This window comes from Ranitomeya imitator, chromosome 1 (assembly GCF_032444005.1).
Source record: "Ranitomeya imitator isolate aRanImi1 chromosome 1, aRanImi1.pri, whole genome shotgun sequence".
NCBI classification, from domain to species: domain Eukaryota; kingdom Metazoa; phylum Chordata; class Amphibia; order Anura; family Dendrobatidae; genus Ranitomeya; species Ranitomeya imitator.
In genome coordinates, this window is record NC_091282.1 from 31,175,192 (window position 1) to 31,192,352 (window position 17,161).

Here is a 17,161-nt window from a genome sequence, read left to right on the forward strand (position 1 = left end):
CACCACCGTCCACCACCGAGGCATCTGAAGCTTTATTAACCAGAGATGTATTGTCACCACTGTCCACCACGGAGGCGTCTGACGCTTTATTAACCAGTAATGTATTGTCACCATTGTCTACCACCGAGGCGTCTGAAGCTTTAGTAACCAGTAATGTATTGGCACCTCCATCCACCACCGAGGCTTCTGAAGCTTTAGTAACCAGTAATGTATTAGCACCACGTCCACCACCAAGGCGTCTGAAGCTTTAGTAGCCAGTAATGTATTGTCATCACCGTCCACCACCGAGGCATCTGAAGCTTTATTAACCAGAGATGTATTGTCACCACTGTCCACCACGGAGGCGTCTGAAGCTTTATTAACCAGTAATGTATTGTCACCATCGCCCACCACCGAGGCGTCTGAAGCTTTAATAACCAGTAAAGAATTGGCACCACCGTCCACCACTGAGGCTTCTGAAGCTTTAGCAACCAGTGATGTATTGGCACCACCATCTACCACCGAGGTTTCTGAAGCTTTAGTAACAAGTGATGTATTGGCACCGCCATCCACCACCGAGGCGTCTGAAGCTTTAGTAACCAGTGATGTATTGGCACCACCATCCACCACCGAGGCTTCTAAAGCTTTAGTAACCAGTGATGTATTGGCACCACCGTCCACCACCGAGGCGTCTGAAGCTTTAGTAACCAGTAATGTATTGGCACCACCGTCCACCACTGAGATGTCTGAAGCTTTAGTAACCAGTAATGTATTGGCACCTCCATCCACCATCGAGGCTTCTGAAGCTTTAGTAAGCAGTAATGTATTTGCGCCACCGTCCACCACCAAGGCTTCTGAAGCTTTAGTAACCAGTAATGTATTGGCACCACCGCCAACCACCGAGGCTTCTGAAGCTTTAGTAACCAGTGATGTATTGTCACCACCGTCCACCACCGAGGCTTCTGAAGCTTTAGTAACCAGTAATGTATTGGCACCACCGCCAACCACCGAGGCTTCTGAAGCTTTAGTAACCAGTGATGTATTGTCACCACCGTCCACCACCGAGGCTTCTGAAGCTTTAGTAACCAGTGATGTATTGTCACCACCGTCCACCACCGAGGCATCTGAAGCTTTAGTAACCTGTGATGTATTGGCACCACCGTCCACCACCGAGGCTTCTGAAGCTTTAGTAACCAGTAATGTATTGGCACCACCGCCAACCACCGAGGCTTCTGAAGCTTTAGTAACCAGTGATGCATTTTCACCACCATCCACCACCAAGGCTACTGAAGCTTTAGTAACCAGTAATGTATTTGCACCACCATCCACCACCGAGGCTTCTGAAGCTTAGGCAACCAGTGACGTATTGTCACTAGAGTTGAGCGACCTTGACCTTTTTAGAGTCGAGCCGGGTTTCGCGAAACCCGACTATCTCAAAAGTCGGGTCGAGTGAAATCGGCCGATTATGACGTAAAGTCGGGATCGACCGAAACACGAAACCCAATGTAAGTCAATGGGGCAGCATAGTCGGCAGTGAGTGGGGGCCAGGAAAACACCTAGAGTGCCCATTTTAATGTCAAAACCATCCATTCTTCTTAATGAAGCTTGTCAAGCGTAATTTACCTTATAATAATTGGAAGGCATTTGAAATTGGGGGTCATTTGGCTAAAGTTGTGGTGGGTAGGGCTGGTTCAAGTAATTAGTGGGCCCAGGAAATCTGGACCACGTCACGGCAGTGGAGCAGGGAGAGGTAAGTATTTCAACTTTGCAAGTGCTGTGAACCTGAGCAAGCAGGGGGGGCCCACTCGTTGGCATTGGCACTGGCACAGGGCCCCTCAAAGTACAGCGGTGTGTTTGCACGGCGGGGGCGCCTCCCACCGGCAGCAACACTTTTGCATACTATGAGAGGCCCTGTGCCAGTGACGTCGCCAACTAGTATTCCTCCCCCCCACCTGATGAAGGAACCTGCACTTTCATCTGCACCTTCCTCTTTGTCCCCGTGTAAGGTGGTATGGTATGCGGGAAGAGCAACCTGACTTTCAGCAGGGTCACAATGTTGTTGTGTAGCGTGCACGGGGAATGTTGCGTTATGGGTCAATGTACCAGCAGACTCATCTATCACTGGCTGGGCAATGGGCAGGATGAGGAGGAAACACAGATATAGGCCCAAAGAATAAAGTTGGCTAAATGCAGTTCAAAATTGGTAACACAGGAATAACCAGGGGGCATTGCAGTGTAGGACAACTGGAATGAGAGGCTGACACAGAGAGTAGGCCCAAATCAGTAAGTAGTCGAAATGCAGTTCAAAATTGGCAACCGTAGTAAACAGGCGGCACAGCTTTGTTCAGTGGAGGAGAACAGCAAGGAGTGGCAGACACCGATAGTAGGCCCCAACCCAACTAGTAGGCAAAATGCAGTCTAACATTAACAACTACTTAACGAGCGCCTGAAAACGGAATTTCAGGACAGGAAACCAGGAGAACAGCAAGGAGTGGCAGACACCGATAGTACGCCCCAAACCAACTAGTACGCCAAATGCAGTTGTTCCATTTAACCACAATTTAATGAGAGCCTGAAGATAGAAGTTCAGGAAAGGCAACCTGGAGAACACCTTGGAGTGGAACACACCATCTCTCTACACCCCATACCCAATTTGTAGGCCTAATGCAGTGTAGTTTCCAAGAACTACTAAACGAGAGCCGGAAGATCGAAGCTCAGGAAAGGCAACCTGGAGAACACCTTGGAGTGGAACACACCATCTCTCTACACCCCATACCCAATTTGTAGGCCTAATGCAGTGTAGTTTCCAACAACTACTAAACGAGAGCATGAAGATCGAAGCATTGGCGAGGAAACCTGGGGAACACCTTGGAGTGGAACACACCATCTCTCTACACCCCATACCCAATTTGTAGGCCTAATGCAGTGTAGTTTCCAAGAACTACTAAACGAGAGCCGGAAGATCGAAGCTCAGGAAAGGCAACCTGGAAAACACCTTGGAGTGGAACACACCATCTCTCTACACCCCATACCCAATTTGTAGGCCTAATGCAGCGTAGTTTCCAACAACTACTAAACGAGAGCATGATGATCGAAGCATTGGCGAGGAAACCTGGGGAACACCTTGGAGTGGAACACACCATCTCTCTACAGTGGAACACACCATCTCTCTACACTCCATACCCAATTTGTAGGCCTAATGCAGCGTAGTTTCCAACAACTACTAAACGAGAGCCGGAAGATCGAAGCTCAAGAAAGGCAACCTGGGGAACACCTTGGAGTGGAACACACCATCTCTCTACACCCCATACCCAATTTGTAGGCCCAATGCAGCGTAGTTTCCAACAACTACTAAACGAGAGCCGGAAGATCGAAGCTCAGGAAAGGCAACCTGGGGAACACCTTGGAGTGTAACAAACCCTCTCTCTACACCACGGAAGGGCTGATTCTTAGGAAGGAAGGCTGTCGGAAAGAAGCAGGGCGCGTCCGAGGGTGATTATATTCTTATTAGGTATATACTCACCCTCGGACGCGCCCTGCTTCTTTATTTGTAATGAATGTTTATTTGCAATGTGGTTTTGACTTACTCTATTTTTTTGGTAAATAATGATTTTATTATTTTCATTGTTTTGCATCTTCTTGGCAATAATATAAAGAAGACGCGACAGGACAACACTCGGTGGATGCCATATCTGTGTTTAAAATTGAAAAAACCTTTCAGTTAACTACTTGCAGGAGAAAGTTATTGTAGCTGGTGGCCATTTTTAGTACTGTACCAGATTTTTGTTGTATGTGTTTGTTTTTAATGTTAAAATGTCTGCATTTGATATCTCTCCAGTATTTTCTTTTTTATAAGCAAAATACTTATTTTTATATTTTCTGATGTTGGTTCCAGGGGTACACGGGCAGCAGTGGTGTGGTCAGTGGAGGCCTAGTGGAAGGAGGGACCGCAGACAGGCTTCGAAGGCCTAAAATAATAACACATGGCTGTAGGCAATTTTAAATTGGTTCCAGGGGTACACGGGCAGCAGTGGTGTGGTCAGTGGAGGCCTAGTGGAAGGAGTGACCGCAGACAGGCATCGAAGGCCTAAAATAATAACACATGGCTGTAGGCAATTTTAAATTGGTTCCAGGGGTACACGGGTAGCAGTGGTGTGGTCAGTGGAGGCCTAGTGGAAGGAGTGACCGCAGACAGGCATCGAAGGCCTAAAATAATAACACATGGCTGTAGGCAATTTTAAATTGGTTCCAGGGGTACACGGGCAGCAGTGCCCTGGTCAGTGTAGTAGTAGTTGAAAGAATGGACCGCAGACAGGCATCGAAGGCCTAAAATAAAAAAATTGGGCTGGCTGTAGGCAATTTTAAATTGGTTCCAGGGGTACACGGGCAGCAGTGGTGTGGTCAGTGGAGGCCTAGTGGAAGGAGTGACCGCAGACAGGCATCGAAGGCCTAAAATAATAACACATGCCTGTAGGCAATTTTAAATTGGTTCCAGGGGTACACGGGCAGCAGTGGTGTGGTCAGTGGAGGCCTAGTGGAAGGAGTGACCACAGACAGGCATCGAAGGCCTAACATAACAAAAATGTCAATACAATGGTATTGTCAGTGGCAGGCATTGAAGGATGTCAGCGCATAGACTAAACATTGGTGGAGCTGTGAGATAATTTTGCAAGTGGTAGAGCACTGTTTGAGCTGGGGTGGGGGGAAACTGTCTTGTGGCCGGCGGTACAGGCCCAGGGCCCCTCATATTACAACGGTGTGTCTGACGTTGGGTGCGCACCACCACCGCCAGAGACACTTTATTGTACTAGGAGGGACCCAGTGGCAGTGCCGTCGACCAAAAGCGGGCTCACCCACCTCTTCAGACAAACTGCACTCTCACGGGTGCTGTCGCCAAGTGTCGATACCACGGCCCCGTGTGGGGAGTTTGGCCATTTAGTGAGGTGTAAACATGTCGTATGCTGGACAATCAGGTGCAGAAAATTACGAGATTGGAAAAAGCATTCAGAATAGTCCACAGGCAAGACCTTTTCATAGGAAAGCTAGGTGTCAGCCGGGCAAGGTGGGGCAAAAGATTTCGAAATCCAGTTGTGGTTCATTTTAATGAAGGTTAGATCATCTACATTTTGAGTAGCCAGACGAGTCCTTTTTTCTGTTAGTATTGAACCTGCAGCACTGAATACTCTTTCTGATAGGACACTAGCTGCCGGGCAAGCAAGCTCCTGCAATGCATATTCTGCCAATTCTGGCCAGGTGTCTAATTTTGATGCCCAGTAATCAAATGGGAATGACGGTTGAGGGAGAACATCGATAAGGGATGAAAAATAGTTTGTAACCATACTGGACAAATGTTGTCTCCTGTCACTTTGAATTGATGCTGCAGTACCTGTCCTGTCTGCGGTCATAGCAAAATCACTCCACAACCTGGTCAGAAAACCCCTCTGGCCAACGCCACTTCTGATTTCTGCCCCTCTAACTCCTCTGGTCTGCTGGCCCCTGCAGCTCGTGTGAGAACGATCACGGGCGCTGTGTGCAGGGAATGCCAGAAGCAAACGGTCAACAAGAGTTGATTGTTTGGTTGCTAATATTAGTTCCAAGTTCTCATGTGGCATTATATTTTGCAATTTGCCTTTATAGCGAGGATCAAGGAGGCAGGCCAACCAGTAATCGTCATCATTCATCATTTTAGTTATGCGTGTGTCCCTTTTGAGGATACGTAAGGCATAATCCGCCATGTGGGCCAAAGTTCCAGTTCTCAAATCTGCGGTTGTGCTTGGTTGAGGGGCAGTTTCAGGCAAATCAACGTCACTTGTGTCCCTCAAAAAACCAGAACCCGGCCTTGCCGCGCCACCAATTTCCAGTGGCCCCGGAAAAGCTTCCTCATTAAAAATATAATCATCCCCATCATCCTCCTCGTCCTCCTCCTCCTCTTCGCCCGCTACCTCGTCCTGTACACTGCCCTGGCCAGACAATGGCTGACTGTCATCAAGGCTTTCCTCTTCCTCAGCTGCAGACGCCTGATCCTTTATGTGCGTCAAACTTTGCATCAGCAGACGCATTAGGGGGATGCTCATGCTTATTATGGCGTTGTCTGCACTAACCAGCCGTGTGCATTCCTCAAAACACTGAAGGACTTGACACATGTCTTGAATCTTCGACCACTGCACACCTGACAACTCCATGTCTGCCATCCTACTGCCTGCCCGTGTATGTGTATCCTCCCACAAAAACATAACAGCCCGCCTCTGTTCACACAGTCTCTGAAGCATGTGCAGTGTTGAGTTCCACCTTGTTGCAACGTCTATGATTAGGCGATGCTGGGGAAGGTTCAAAGAACGCTGATAGGTCTGCATACGGCTGGAGTGTACGGGCGAACGGCGGATATGTGAGCAAAGTCCACGCACTTTGAGGAGCAGGTCGGATAACCCCGGATAACTTTTCAGGAAGCACTGCACCACCAGGTTTAAGGTGTGAGCCAGGCAAGGAATGTGTTTCAGTTGGGAAAGGGAGATGGCAGCCATGAAATTCCTTCCGTTATCACTCACTACCTTGCCTGCCTCAAGATCTACAGTGCCCAGCCACGACTGCGTTTCTTTCTGCAAGAACTCGGACAGAACTTCCGCGGTGTGTCTGTTGTCGCCCAAACACTTCATAGCCAATACAGCCTGCTGACGTTTGCCAGTAGCTGCCCCATAATGGGAGACCTGGTGTGCAACAGTGGCAGCTGCGGATGGAGTGGTTGTGCGACTGCGGTCTGTGGACGAGCTCTCGCTTCTGCAGGAGGACGAAGAGGAGGAGGAGGGGGTGCGAACGGCTACAGCCAATTGTTTCCTAGACCGTGGGCTAGGCAGAACTGTCCCAAACTTGCTGTCCCCTGTGGACCCTGCATCCACCACATTTACCCAGTGTGCCGTGATGGACACGTAACGTCCCTGGCCATGCCTACTGGTCCATGCATCTGTTGTCAGGTGCACCTTTGTGCTCACAGATTGCCTGAGTGCATGGACGATGCGCTCTTTAACATGCTGGTGGAGGGCTGGGATGGCTTTTCTGGAAAAAAAGTGTCGACTGGGTAGCTCGTAGCGTGGTACAGCGTAGTCCATCAGGGCTTTGAAAGCTCCGCTTTCAACTAACCGGTAGGGCATCATCTCTAACGAGATTAGTCTAGCTATGTGTGCGTTCAAACCCTGTGTACGCGGATGCGAGGCTAAGTACTTCCTTTTTCTAACCATAGTCTCATGTAGGGTGAGCTGGACTGGAGAGCTGGAGATCGTGGAACTAGCGGGGGTGCCGGTGGACATGGCAGACTGAGAGACGGTGGGAGATGGTATTGTTGCCACCGGTGCCCTAGATGCAGTGTTTCCTACTACGAAACTGGTGATTCCCTGACCCTGACGGCTTTGGCCTGGCAAAGAAACCTGCACAGATACTGCAGGTGGTGCGGAAAATGGTGGCCCTACACTGCCGGAAGGGATGTTGCGTTGCTGACTAGCTTCATTGGCCGAGGGTGCTACAACCTTAAGGGACGTTTGGTAGTTAGTCCAGGCTTGCAAATGCATGGTGGTTAAATGTCTATGCATGCAACTTGTATTGAGACTTTTCAGATTCTGTCCTCTGCTTAAGGTAGTTGAACATTTTTGACAGATTACTTTGCGCTGATCAATTGGATGTTGTTTAAAAAAATGCCAGACTGCACTCTTTCTAGCATCGGATACCTTTTCAGGCATTGCAGACTGAGCTTTAACCGGATGGCCACGCTGTCCTCCAACAGGTTTTAGCTTTGCCACGCGTTTTGGGCAAGATACGGGCCCGGCAGATGGAACCTGTTGCGATGTTGATGCCTGCTGCGGCCCCTCCTCCTCCGCTTCAGAACTGCTGCCGCCTGCACCCTGTTCCCCCAATGGCTGCCAATCGGGGTCAAGAACTTGGTCATCTATTACCTCTTCTTGTAGCTCGTGTGCAACTTCGTCTGTGTCACCGTGTCGGTCGGTGGTATAGCGTTCGTGATGGGGCAACATAGTCTCATCAGGGTCTGATTCTTGATCATTACCCTGCGAGGGCAATGTTGTGGTCTGAGTCAAAGGACCAGGATAGTAGTCTGGCTGTGGCTGTGCATCAGTGCACTCCATGTCAGATTCAACTTGTAATGGGCATGGACTGTTAACTGCTTCACTTTCTAAGCCAGGGACGGTATGTGTAAAGAGCTCCATGGAGTAACCCGTTGTGTCGCCTGCTGCATTCTTCTCTGTTGTTGTTTTTGCTGAAGAGGACAAGGAAGCGACTTGTCCCTGACCGTGAACATCCACTAACGACGCGCTGCTTTGACATTTACCAGTTTCACGAGAGGAGGCAAAAGAGCTAGAGGCTGAGTCAGCAAGATAAGCCAAAACTTGCTCTTGCTGCTCCGGCTTTAAAAGCGGTTTTCCTACTCCCAGAAAAGGGAGCGTTCAAGGCCTTGTGTAGCCAGACGACGAACCTGGCTCCACAGCTCCAGACTTAGGTGCAATATTTTTTTTCCCACGACCAGCTGATGCTCCACCACTACCACTACCCTCATTACCAGCTGACAATGAACGCCCCCGGCCACGACCTCTTCCACCATACTTCCTCATTGTTTTAAAAACGTAAACAAACTAACGGTATTTGTTGCTGTCACACAAATTACACGGTGAGCTATAACTTCAGTATGATTTAGCTACCCCTTTACAGGTGAGTGAGACCACAACGAAAATCAGGCACAATGTTACACACTCTGTTGTTGGTGGCAACAAATGAGAGAGATGCCACACACGCAGGACTGTCACTGAAGCACAAATGTAAATATTAATCTCCCACTGATTTGATTTTTTTTTTTTTTTTCAGGGAGACTTTAGGAAAAAAAAAAATAGAATAAAATGATTTTTTCAGGAAGAATTTAGAAACCAAAGAAAATAAAATGATTTTTTCAGAGAGAATTTAGAAAACAAATAAAACAAAAAAAGGCTTTCTATGGCCCACTGAGTGAGAGATGACGCACACAGGAGTCAGGAGTGGCACACAAGCCCAGAGGCCAATATTTATCTCCCACTGATTGATGTAGTGATTTTTTCAGGTAGATTTTGGAACACAAATCAAGCTAAAAAAAATAATAGGCTTTCTATGGCCCACAATTGGAGAGAGAGAGAGAGAGAGATGGCACACCCAGGAGTCAAGACTGGCACACAAGCAGAAAGGGCAATATTAATCTCCCACTGATTTGTTTTTTTGTTTTGTTTTTTTTTCAGGGAGACTTTAGGAAAAAAAAAATAGAATAAAATGATTTTTTCAGGAAGAATTTAGAAACCAAATAAAATAAAATGATTTTTTCAGGGAGAATTTAGAAAACAAATAAAACAAAAAAAGGCTTTCTATGGCCCACTGAGTGAGAGATGACGCACACAGGAGTCAGGAGTGGCACACAAGCCCAGAGGCCAATATTTATCTCCCACTGATTGATGTAGTGATTTTTTCAGGTAGATTTTGGAACCCAAATCAAGCTAAAAAAATAATAGGCTTTCTATGGCCCACAATTGGAGAGAGAGAGAGAGATGGCACACCCAGGAGTCAAGACTGGCACACAAGCAGAAAGGACAATATTAAGCTCCCACTGATTTGTTTTTTTTTGTTTTTTTTTTTCAGGGAGACTTTAGGAAAAAAAAAATAGAATAAAATGATTTTTTCAGGAAGAATTTAGAAACCAAAGAAAATAAAATGATTTTTTCAGGGAGAATTTAGAAAACAAATAAAACAAAAAAAGGCTTTCTATGGCCCACTGAGTGAGAGATGACGCACACAGGAGTCAGGAGTGGCACACAAGCCCAGAGGCCAATATTTATCTCCCACTGATTGATGTAGTGATTTTTTCAGGTAGATTTTGGAACACAAATCAAGCTAAAAAAAATAATAGGCTTTCTATGGCCCACAATTGGAGAGAGAGAGAGAGATGGCACACACAGGAGTCAAGACTGGCACACAAGCAGAAAGGGCTATATTAATCTCCCACTGATTTGTTTTTTGTTTTTGTTTTTTCAGGGAGACTTTAGGAAAAAAAAAAATAGAATAAAATGATTTTTTCAGGAAGAATTTAGAAACCAAATAAAATAAAATGATTTTTTCAGGGAGAATTTAGAAAACAAATAAAGCAAAAAAAGGCTTTCTATGGCCCACTGAGTGAGAGATGACGCACACAGGAGTCAGGAGTGGCACACAAGCCCAGAGGCCAATATTTATCTCCCACTGATTGATGTAGTGATTTTTTCAGGTAGATTTTGGAACCCAAATCAAGCTAAAAAAATAATAGGCTTTCTATGGCCCACAATTGGAGAGAGAGAGAGAGATGGCACACCCAGGAGTCAAGACTGGCACACAAGCAGAAAGGGCAATATTAATCTCCCACTGATTTGTTTTTTTTTTTTTTTTTTCAGGGAGACTTTAGGAAAAAAAAAATAGAATAAAATGATTTTTTCAGGAAGAATTTAGAAACCAAATAAAATAAAATGATTTTTTCAGGGAGAATTTAGAAAACAAATAAAACAAAAAAAGGCTTTCTATGGCCCACTGAGTGAGAGATGACGCACACAGGAGTCAGGAGTGGCACACAAGCCCAGAGGCCAATATTTATCTCCCACTGATTGATGTAGTGATTTTTTCAGGTAGATTTTGGAACCCAAATCAAGCTAAAAAAATAATAGGCTTTCTATGGCCCACAATTGGAGAGAGAGAGAGAGATGGCACACCCAGGAGTCAAGACTGGCACACAAGCAGAAAGGGCAATATTAATCTCCCACTGATTTGTTTTTTTTTTTTTTTTTTTCAGGGAGACTTTAGGAAAAAAAAAAATAGAATAAAATGATTTTTTCAGGAAGAATTTAGAAACCAAATAAAATAAAATGATTTTTTCAGGGAGAATTTAGAAAACAAATAAAACAAAAAAAGGCTTTCTATGGCCCACTGAGTGAGAGATGACGCACACAGGAGTCAGGAGTGGCACACAAGCCCAGAGGCCAATATTTATCTCCCACTGATTGATGTAATGATTTTTTCAGGTAGATTTTGGAACCCAAATCAAGCTAAAAAAATAATAGGCTTTCTATGGCCCACAATTGGAGAGAGAGAGAGAGATGGCACACCCAGGAGTCAAGACTGGCACACAAGCAGAAAGGGCAATATTAATCTCCCACTGATTTGTTTTTTTTTTTGTTTTTTTTCAGGGAGACTTTAGGAAAAAAAAAAATAGAATAAAATGATTTTTTCAGGAAGAATTTAGAAACCAAAGAAAATAAAATGATTTTTTCAGGGAGAATTTAGAAAACAAATAAAACAAAAAAAGGCTTTCTATGGCCCACTGAGTGAGAGATGACGCACACAGGAGTCAGGAGTGGCACACAAGCCCAGAGGCCAATATTTATCTCCCACTGATTGATGTAGTGATTTTTTCAGGTAGATTTTGGAACACAAATCAAGCTAAAAAAAATAATAGGCTTTCTATGGCCCACAATTGGAGAGAGAGAGAGAGATGGCACACCCAGGAGTCAAGACTGGCACACAAGCAGAAAGGGCTATATTAATCTCCCACTGATTTGTTTTTTTTTGTTTTTTTTTTTTTCAGGGAGACTTTAGGAAAAAAAAAATAGAATAAAATGATTTTTTCAGGAAGAATTTAGAAACCAAATAAAATAAAATGATTTTTTCAGGGAGAATTTAGAAAACAAATAAAACAAAAAAAAGGCTTTCTATGGCCCACTGAGTGAGAGATGACGCACACAGGAGTCAGGAGTGGCACACAAGCCCAGAGGCCAATATTTATCTCCCACTGATTGATGTAGTGATTTTTTCAGGTAGATTTTGGAACCCAAATCAAGCTAAAAAAATAATAGGCTTTCTATGGCCCACAATTGGAGAGAGAGAGAGAGATGGCACACCCAGGAGTCAAGACTGGCACACAAGCAGAAAGGGCAATATTAATCTCCCACTGATTTGTTTTTTTTTGTTTTTTTTTTCAGGGAGACTTTAGGAAAAAAAAAATAGAATAAAATGATTTTTTCAGGAAGAATTTAGAAACCAAAGAAAATAAAATGATTTTTTCAGGGAGAATTTAGAAAACAAATAAAACAAAAAAAGGCTTTCTGTGGCCCACTGAGTGAGAGATGACGCACACAGGAGTCAGGAGTGGCACACAAGCCCAGAGGCCAATATTTATCTCCCACTTTTTTTTTTTTGTTCCAGGGAAAATTTATAAACCCAATAAAAAAAATAATAAATAGGCTTTCTATGGCCCACTATCTGAGAGACAGAGAGAGATGGCACGCTTAGGACTGGCACACAAGCCCAAAGGCCAATATTAATCTCCCTTTTTTTTTGTAAGGGAGAATTTATAAAACCAAAAAAAAATAAATAAATAGGCTTTCTATGGCCCACTATTTGTGAGAGAGATGGCACGCTCAGGACTGGCACACAAGCCCAGAGGCCAATATTAATCTCCCACTTTTTTTTTTTTTCCAGGGAAAATTTATAAACCCAATAAAAAAATAAAAAAATAAATAGGCTTTCTATGGCCCACTATCTGAGAGAGAGAGATGGCACGCTTAGGACTGGCACACAAGCCCAAAGGCCAATATTAATCTCCCACTGATTGATTTATTGATTTTTTCAGGTAGAATTTAGAACCCAAATAAAGCAAAAAAAAAAAAAAAATGGGCTTTCTATGGCCCACTGAGTGAGTGATGATGCACACAGGAGTCAGGAGTGGCACACAAGCCCTGAGGCCAATATTTTTCTCCCACTGATTGATGTAGTGATTTTTTCAGGTAGATTTTGGAACCCAAATCAAGCAAAAAAATACATAGGCTTTCTATGGCCCACTGAGTGAGAGATGGCACACACAGGAGTCAGGAGTGGCACACAAGCCCAGAGGCCAATATTTTTCTCCCACTGATTGATTTATTGATTTTTTCAGGTAGGATTTAGAACCCAAATCAAGCAAAAAAATAAATAGGCTTTCTATGGCCCACTGAGTGAGAGATGGCACACACAGGAGTCAGGAGTGGCACACAAGCCCTGAGGCCAATATTTTTCTCCCACTGATTGATGTAGTGATTTTTTCAGGTAGATTTTAGAACCCAAATCAAGCAAAAAAATAAATAGGCTTTCTATGGCCCACTGAGTGAGAGATGGCACACACAGGAGTCAGGAGTGGCACACAAGCCCAGAGGCCAATATTTTTCTCCCACTGATTGATGTAGTGATTTTTTCAGGTAGGATTTAGAACCCAAATCAAGCAAAAAAATAAATAGGCTTTCTATGGCCCACTGAGTGAGAGATGACACAGACAGGGATGGCACTCTAGCAGAAATGTCAATCTTAATCTCCCACAAAAAAAAAAAAAAAACAACAGGGACTGTCCTTCAATTACTATCTCCCTGCAGTAATCTCAGCCAGGTATGGCAGGCAGCAATAAGGAGTGGACTGATGCACAAATTAAATAAAAAGTGTGGACAAACAAACAAGATAGCTGTGCAGAAAGGAAGGAACAAGAGGATTTGTGCTTTGAAAAAAGCAGTTGGTTTGCACAGCGGCGTACACACAGCAATGCAGCTATCAGGGAGCCTTCTAGGGCAGCCCAATGAGCTACAGCGCTGAGGGGAAAAAAAATGTAGCTTCCACTGTCCCTGCACACCGAAGGTGGTGTTGGGCAGTGGAAATCGCTACAGCACAAGCGGTTTGGTGGTTAATGGACCCTGCCTAACGCTATCCCTGCTTCTGACGAAGCGGCAGCAACCTCTCCCTAAGCTCAGATGAGCAGCAGTAACATGGCGGTCGGCGGGAACGCCCCTTTATAGCCCCTGTGACGCCGCGGACAGCAAGCCAATCACTGCAATGCCCTTCTCTAAGATGGTGGGGACCAGGACCTATGTCATCACGCTGCCCACACTCTGCGTCCACCTTCATTGGCTGAGAAATGGCGCTTTTCGCGTCATTGAAACGCGACTTTGGCGCGAAAGTCGCGTACCGCATGGCTGACAACGCACAGGGGTCGGATCGGGTTTCATGAAACTCGACTTCGCCAAAAGTCGGCGACTTTTGAAAATGAACGACCCGTTTCGCTCAACCCTAATTGTCACCACCGTCCACCACCGAGGCGTCTGAAGCTTTATTAACTAGTAATGTATTGGCACCACCATCCACCACTGAGGCTTCTGAAGCTTTAATAACCAGTGATGTATTGGCACCACCATGTACCACCGAGGTTTCTGAAGCTTTAGTAACAAGTGATGTATTGGCACCACCGTCCACCACCGAGGCTTCTGAAGCTTTAGTAACCAGTGATGTATTGGCACCACCGTCCACCACCGAGGTTTCTAAAGCTTTAGTAACCAGTAATGTATTGGCACCACCGTCCACCACCCAGGCTTCTGAAGTTTTAGTAATCAATAATGTATTGTCACCACCGTTCACCACCGAGGCTTCTGAAGATTTAGTAACCAGTGATGTATTGTCACCACCGTCCACTACTGAGGCTTCTAGAGATTTAGTAACCATTGATGTATTGGCACCACCGTCCACCACCGAGGCTACTGAAGCTTTACTAAGCAGTAATGTATTGGCACCACCGAGGCTACTGAAGCTTTACTAAGCAGTGATGTATTGTCACCACCGTCCACCACCGAGGCGTCTGGAGCTTTAATAACCAGTAATATATTGGCACCACCGTCCACCACTGAGGCTTCCAAAGATTTAGTAACCAGTGATATATTGGCACCACCGTCCACCACTGAGGCTACTGAAGCTTTACTAAGCAGTAATGTATTGGCACCACCGAGGCTACTGAAGCTTTACTAAGCAGTGATGTATTGGCACCACCGTCCACCCCCGAGTCTACTGAAGCCTTAGTAACCAGTAGTGTATTGGTACCACCATCCACCACCGAGGCTACTGAAGCCTTAGTAACCAGTAGTGTATTGGTACCACCATCCACCACCGAGGCTACTGAAGCTTTAGTAACCAGTAATGTATTGGCGCCACCATCCACCACCGAGGCTACTGAAGCTTTAGTAACCAGTAATGTATTGGCGCCACCACCGACCACTGAGGCTTCTGAAGCTTTAGTATCAAGTGATGTATTAGCGCCACCGTCCACCACCAATGCTTCTGAAGCTTTAGTAACCAGTGATGTATTGGCGCCACCGCCCACCACAAGATTTTAGCAACCAGTGATATATTGTGGCCACCGCCCACCACAAGCTTTAGTAACCAGTGATGTATTGGCGCCACCGCCCACCACAAGATTTAGTAACCAGTGATGCATTGGCACCACCGTCCACCACCGAGGCTTCTGAAGATTTAGTGTAGTTGCACTGTTGTGGGGGCACATATCCTTCACTGTTATTATGGGGGTATGTAGCTGCAATGTTATCATGTTCCTGTAGCTGACACTGTTGTTGGGGTTATTGTGGCTGCACTGTTATGGGGTTACAATGTTGTGGGGTGTATGGCTGAAAGGTTATATGACAATAATGAGGGGCAGGGGCATAACTACAATAGGTGCAGGGGTTATAATCGCACCTGAGCAATGGAGCCTAAAAGGCCCCAAAAGTTGAAGTTGAAGACTTGCAATAATTGGGGGCCTGTTGGAGCTTTTACATTGGGGTCCATGAGCTTCAGGTAGCGTTACTGATGAGGGAAGCCTGTGCGCCCCCTCCAACCTGCATTAGACCATTATTGGGGTGATCGCTGCTCACTATATGGGTCCTGCGCCCAGGGGGTGTAGTGTTTGGGTTTCCTGCCCCTCTTCTCGGCACATGCTGTGAATTAGTGCTGCGGTGGTTCAGGATTTGCTTTTGCACCTGTCACTGGGGGTCCGCACTCCCGACAGGTGCCCACCATCCGGGGGGGAGCATGCACTGTCTGCATGCTCACGGTAACAATCACAAGTATGAGGTCTCTCTCGTAAATAATCTGCGGTATAAGCCCCCCGAGGGCCGCGGAGTTTACAGGAATGCTGCTAAGTTCTCCCCATCAGGACGCGCCTTGTTCTGCTGCCAAGAAGCCGCAGGAACCCAACACTTTTATGTGTCCTAATAGCCGGCACTGGCTCCAGGGATCAGCATTACCCCAGGATGGAGCGCTGCTGCCAATCCCAGACATGGAGCTGACGATGCCAGGACAGCAGGTGCCCCCCGCAGACGTGGCCTCGTAACACGGCAGCTTCCTATTACATTCCACTTAGGACACTACAGGAAGGACTTCTGACACTGGACGGCTATAACCGGGCGACATAGTCAGGATGTCACAGATTACGCACCGCAGCGATACATGGCATCCAGAAGCCCCTCATAAACCCCCCCTGTCTGAGGCATGAGACCAGGGGGGCACCAAAGCCACGGTGCCCCCAAAGTCTCCATATGGTAGACAGGGAATCGAGATTTTGCTTTGAACATCAATGGATTGTCCAGAGGCTGCAGAACCGGACACAACCTATGGACAGTGTGGCGCTGTTTCTGCACAATCACTATATGGCGGTATTATGTGAGTTATTAAAAGATAATATTACCGGGATATTGCAATATTAAATTAGATTTGTGTTGTGAAGATATATGAGCTGTATATGGTACTATTGTCCTGACACAATATGACGGTATTGAGTATATGGCAGCATTAACTTTTTTGTATTTGGCAGTATAATTCTGATGGGCTGTATGTGCCTTTAGTATTGTGGCATCATATGGCAGTATTAGTGGATTGTATGTGGCAGAATTATCCAGAGACTACAGTATGTCATGGTATTAACAATATATGGTAGTATTATGTGTGTTCTATATGACCGTGTTATGTTTGGTCTATGTGACAGTATTTTCCTAACACAATATGGCAATATGATGCTTGCAGTATGTGGCAGTATTACCCTGGCACTATATTCCGGTATATGTGGATTGTGTGTGGTAGTCTTATCCTAACACTATATGTAGGTATTATTTGGGCTGTATGTGGCAGTATTAACCTGCAGTATTATGTGGGCTGTGTGTGGTAGTCTTATTCTGACACTATATGGCAGTATTATTTGGGCTCTATGTGGTGGTATTAACCTGCAGTATTATGTGGGCTGTGTGTGGTAGTCTTATCCTGACACTATATGGCAGTATAATTTGGGCTCTTGTGGTGGTATTAT

The 17,161-nt window shown here is 45.7% G+C and overlaps 1 protein-coding gene across 1 annotated transcript; it reads right to left on the reverse strand.

The window, feature by feature from the left end:
* Positions 1–117: 117 nt before the first annotated feature.
* On the reverse strand, positions 118–14,535 carry LOC138665575 (uncharacterized). Its single transcript, XM_069753604.1, has 2 exons — positions 14,118–14,535; positions 118–1,325 (listed from the first exon to the last, which is right to left on the reverse strand). Exons 1-2 carry the CDS (start codon positions 14,533–14,535, stop codon positions 118–120), a joined length of 1,626 nt encoding a protein of 541 aa, XP_069609705.1.
* Between the last annotated feature and the right edge of the window lie 2,626 nt (positions 14,536–17,161).

Coding starts and splice junctions, on each gene's coding strand:
- LOC138665575 (XM_069753604.1), bottom strand. CDS start 14,535: ATGGTTACTAAATCTCTAGAAGCCTCAGTAGTGGACGGTGGTGACAAT. Junction 1,326..14,117: donor CGCCTCGGTGGTGGACGGTG/GTGACAATTAGG, acceptor TGGTTGCCTAAG/CTTCAGAAGCCTCGGTGGTG.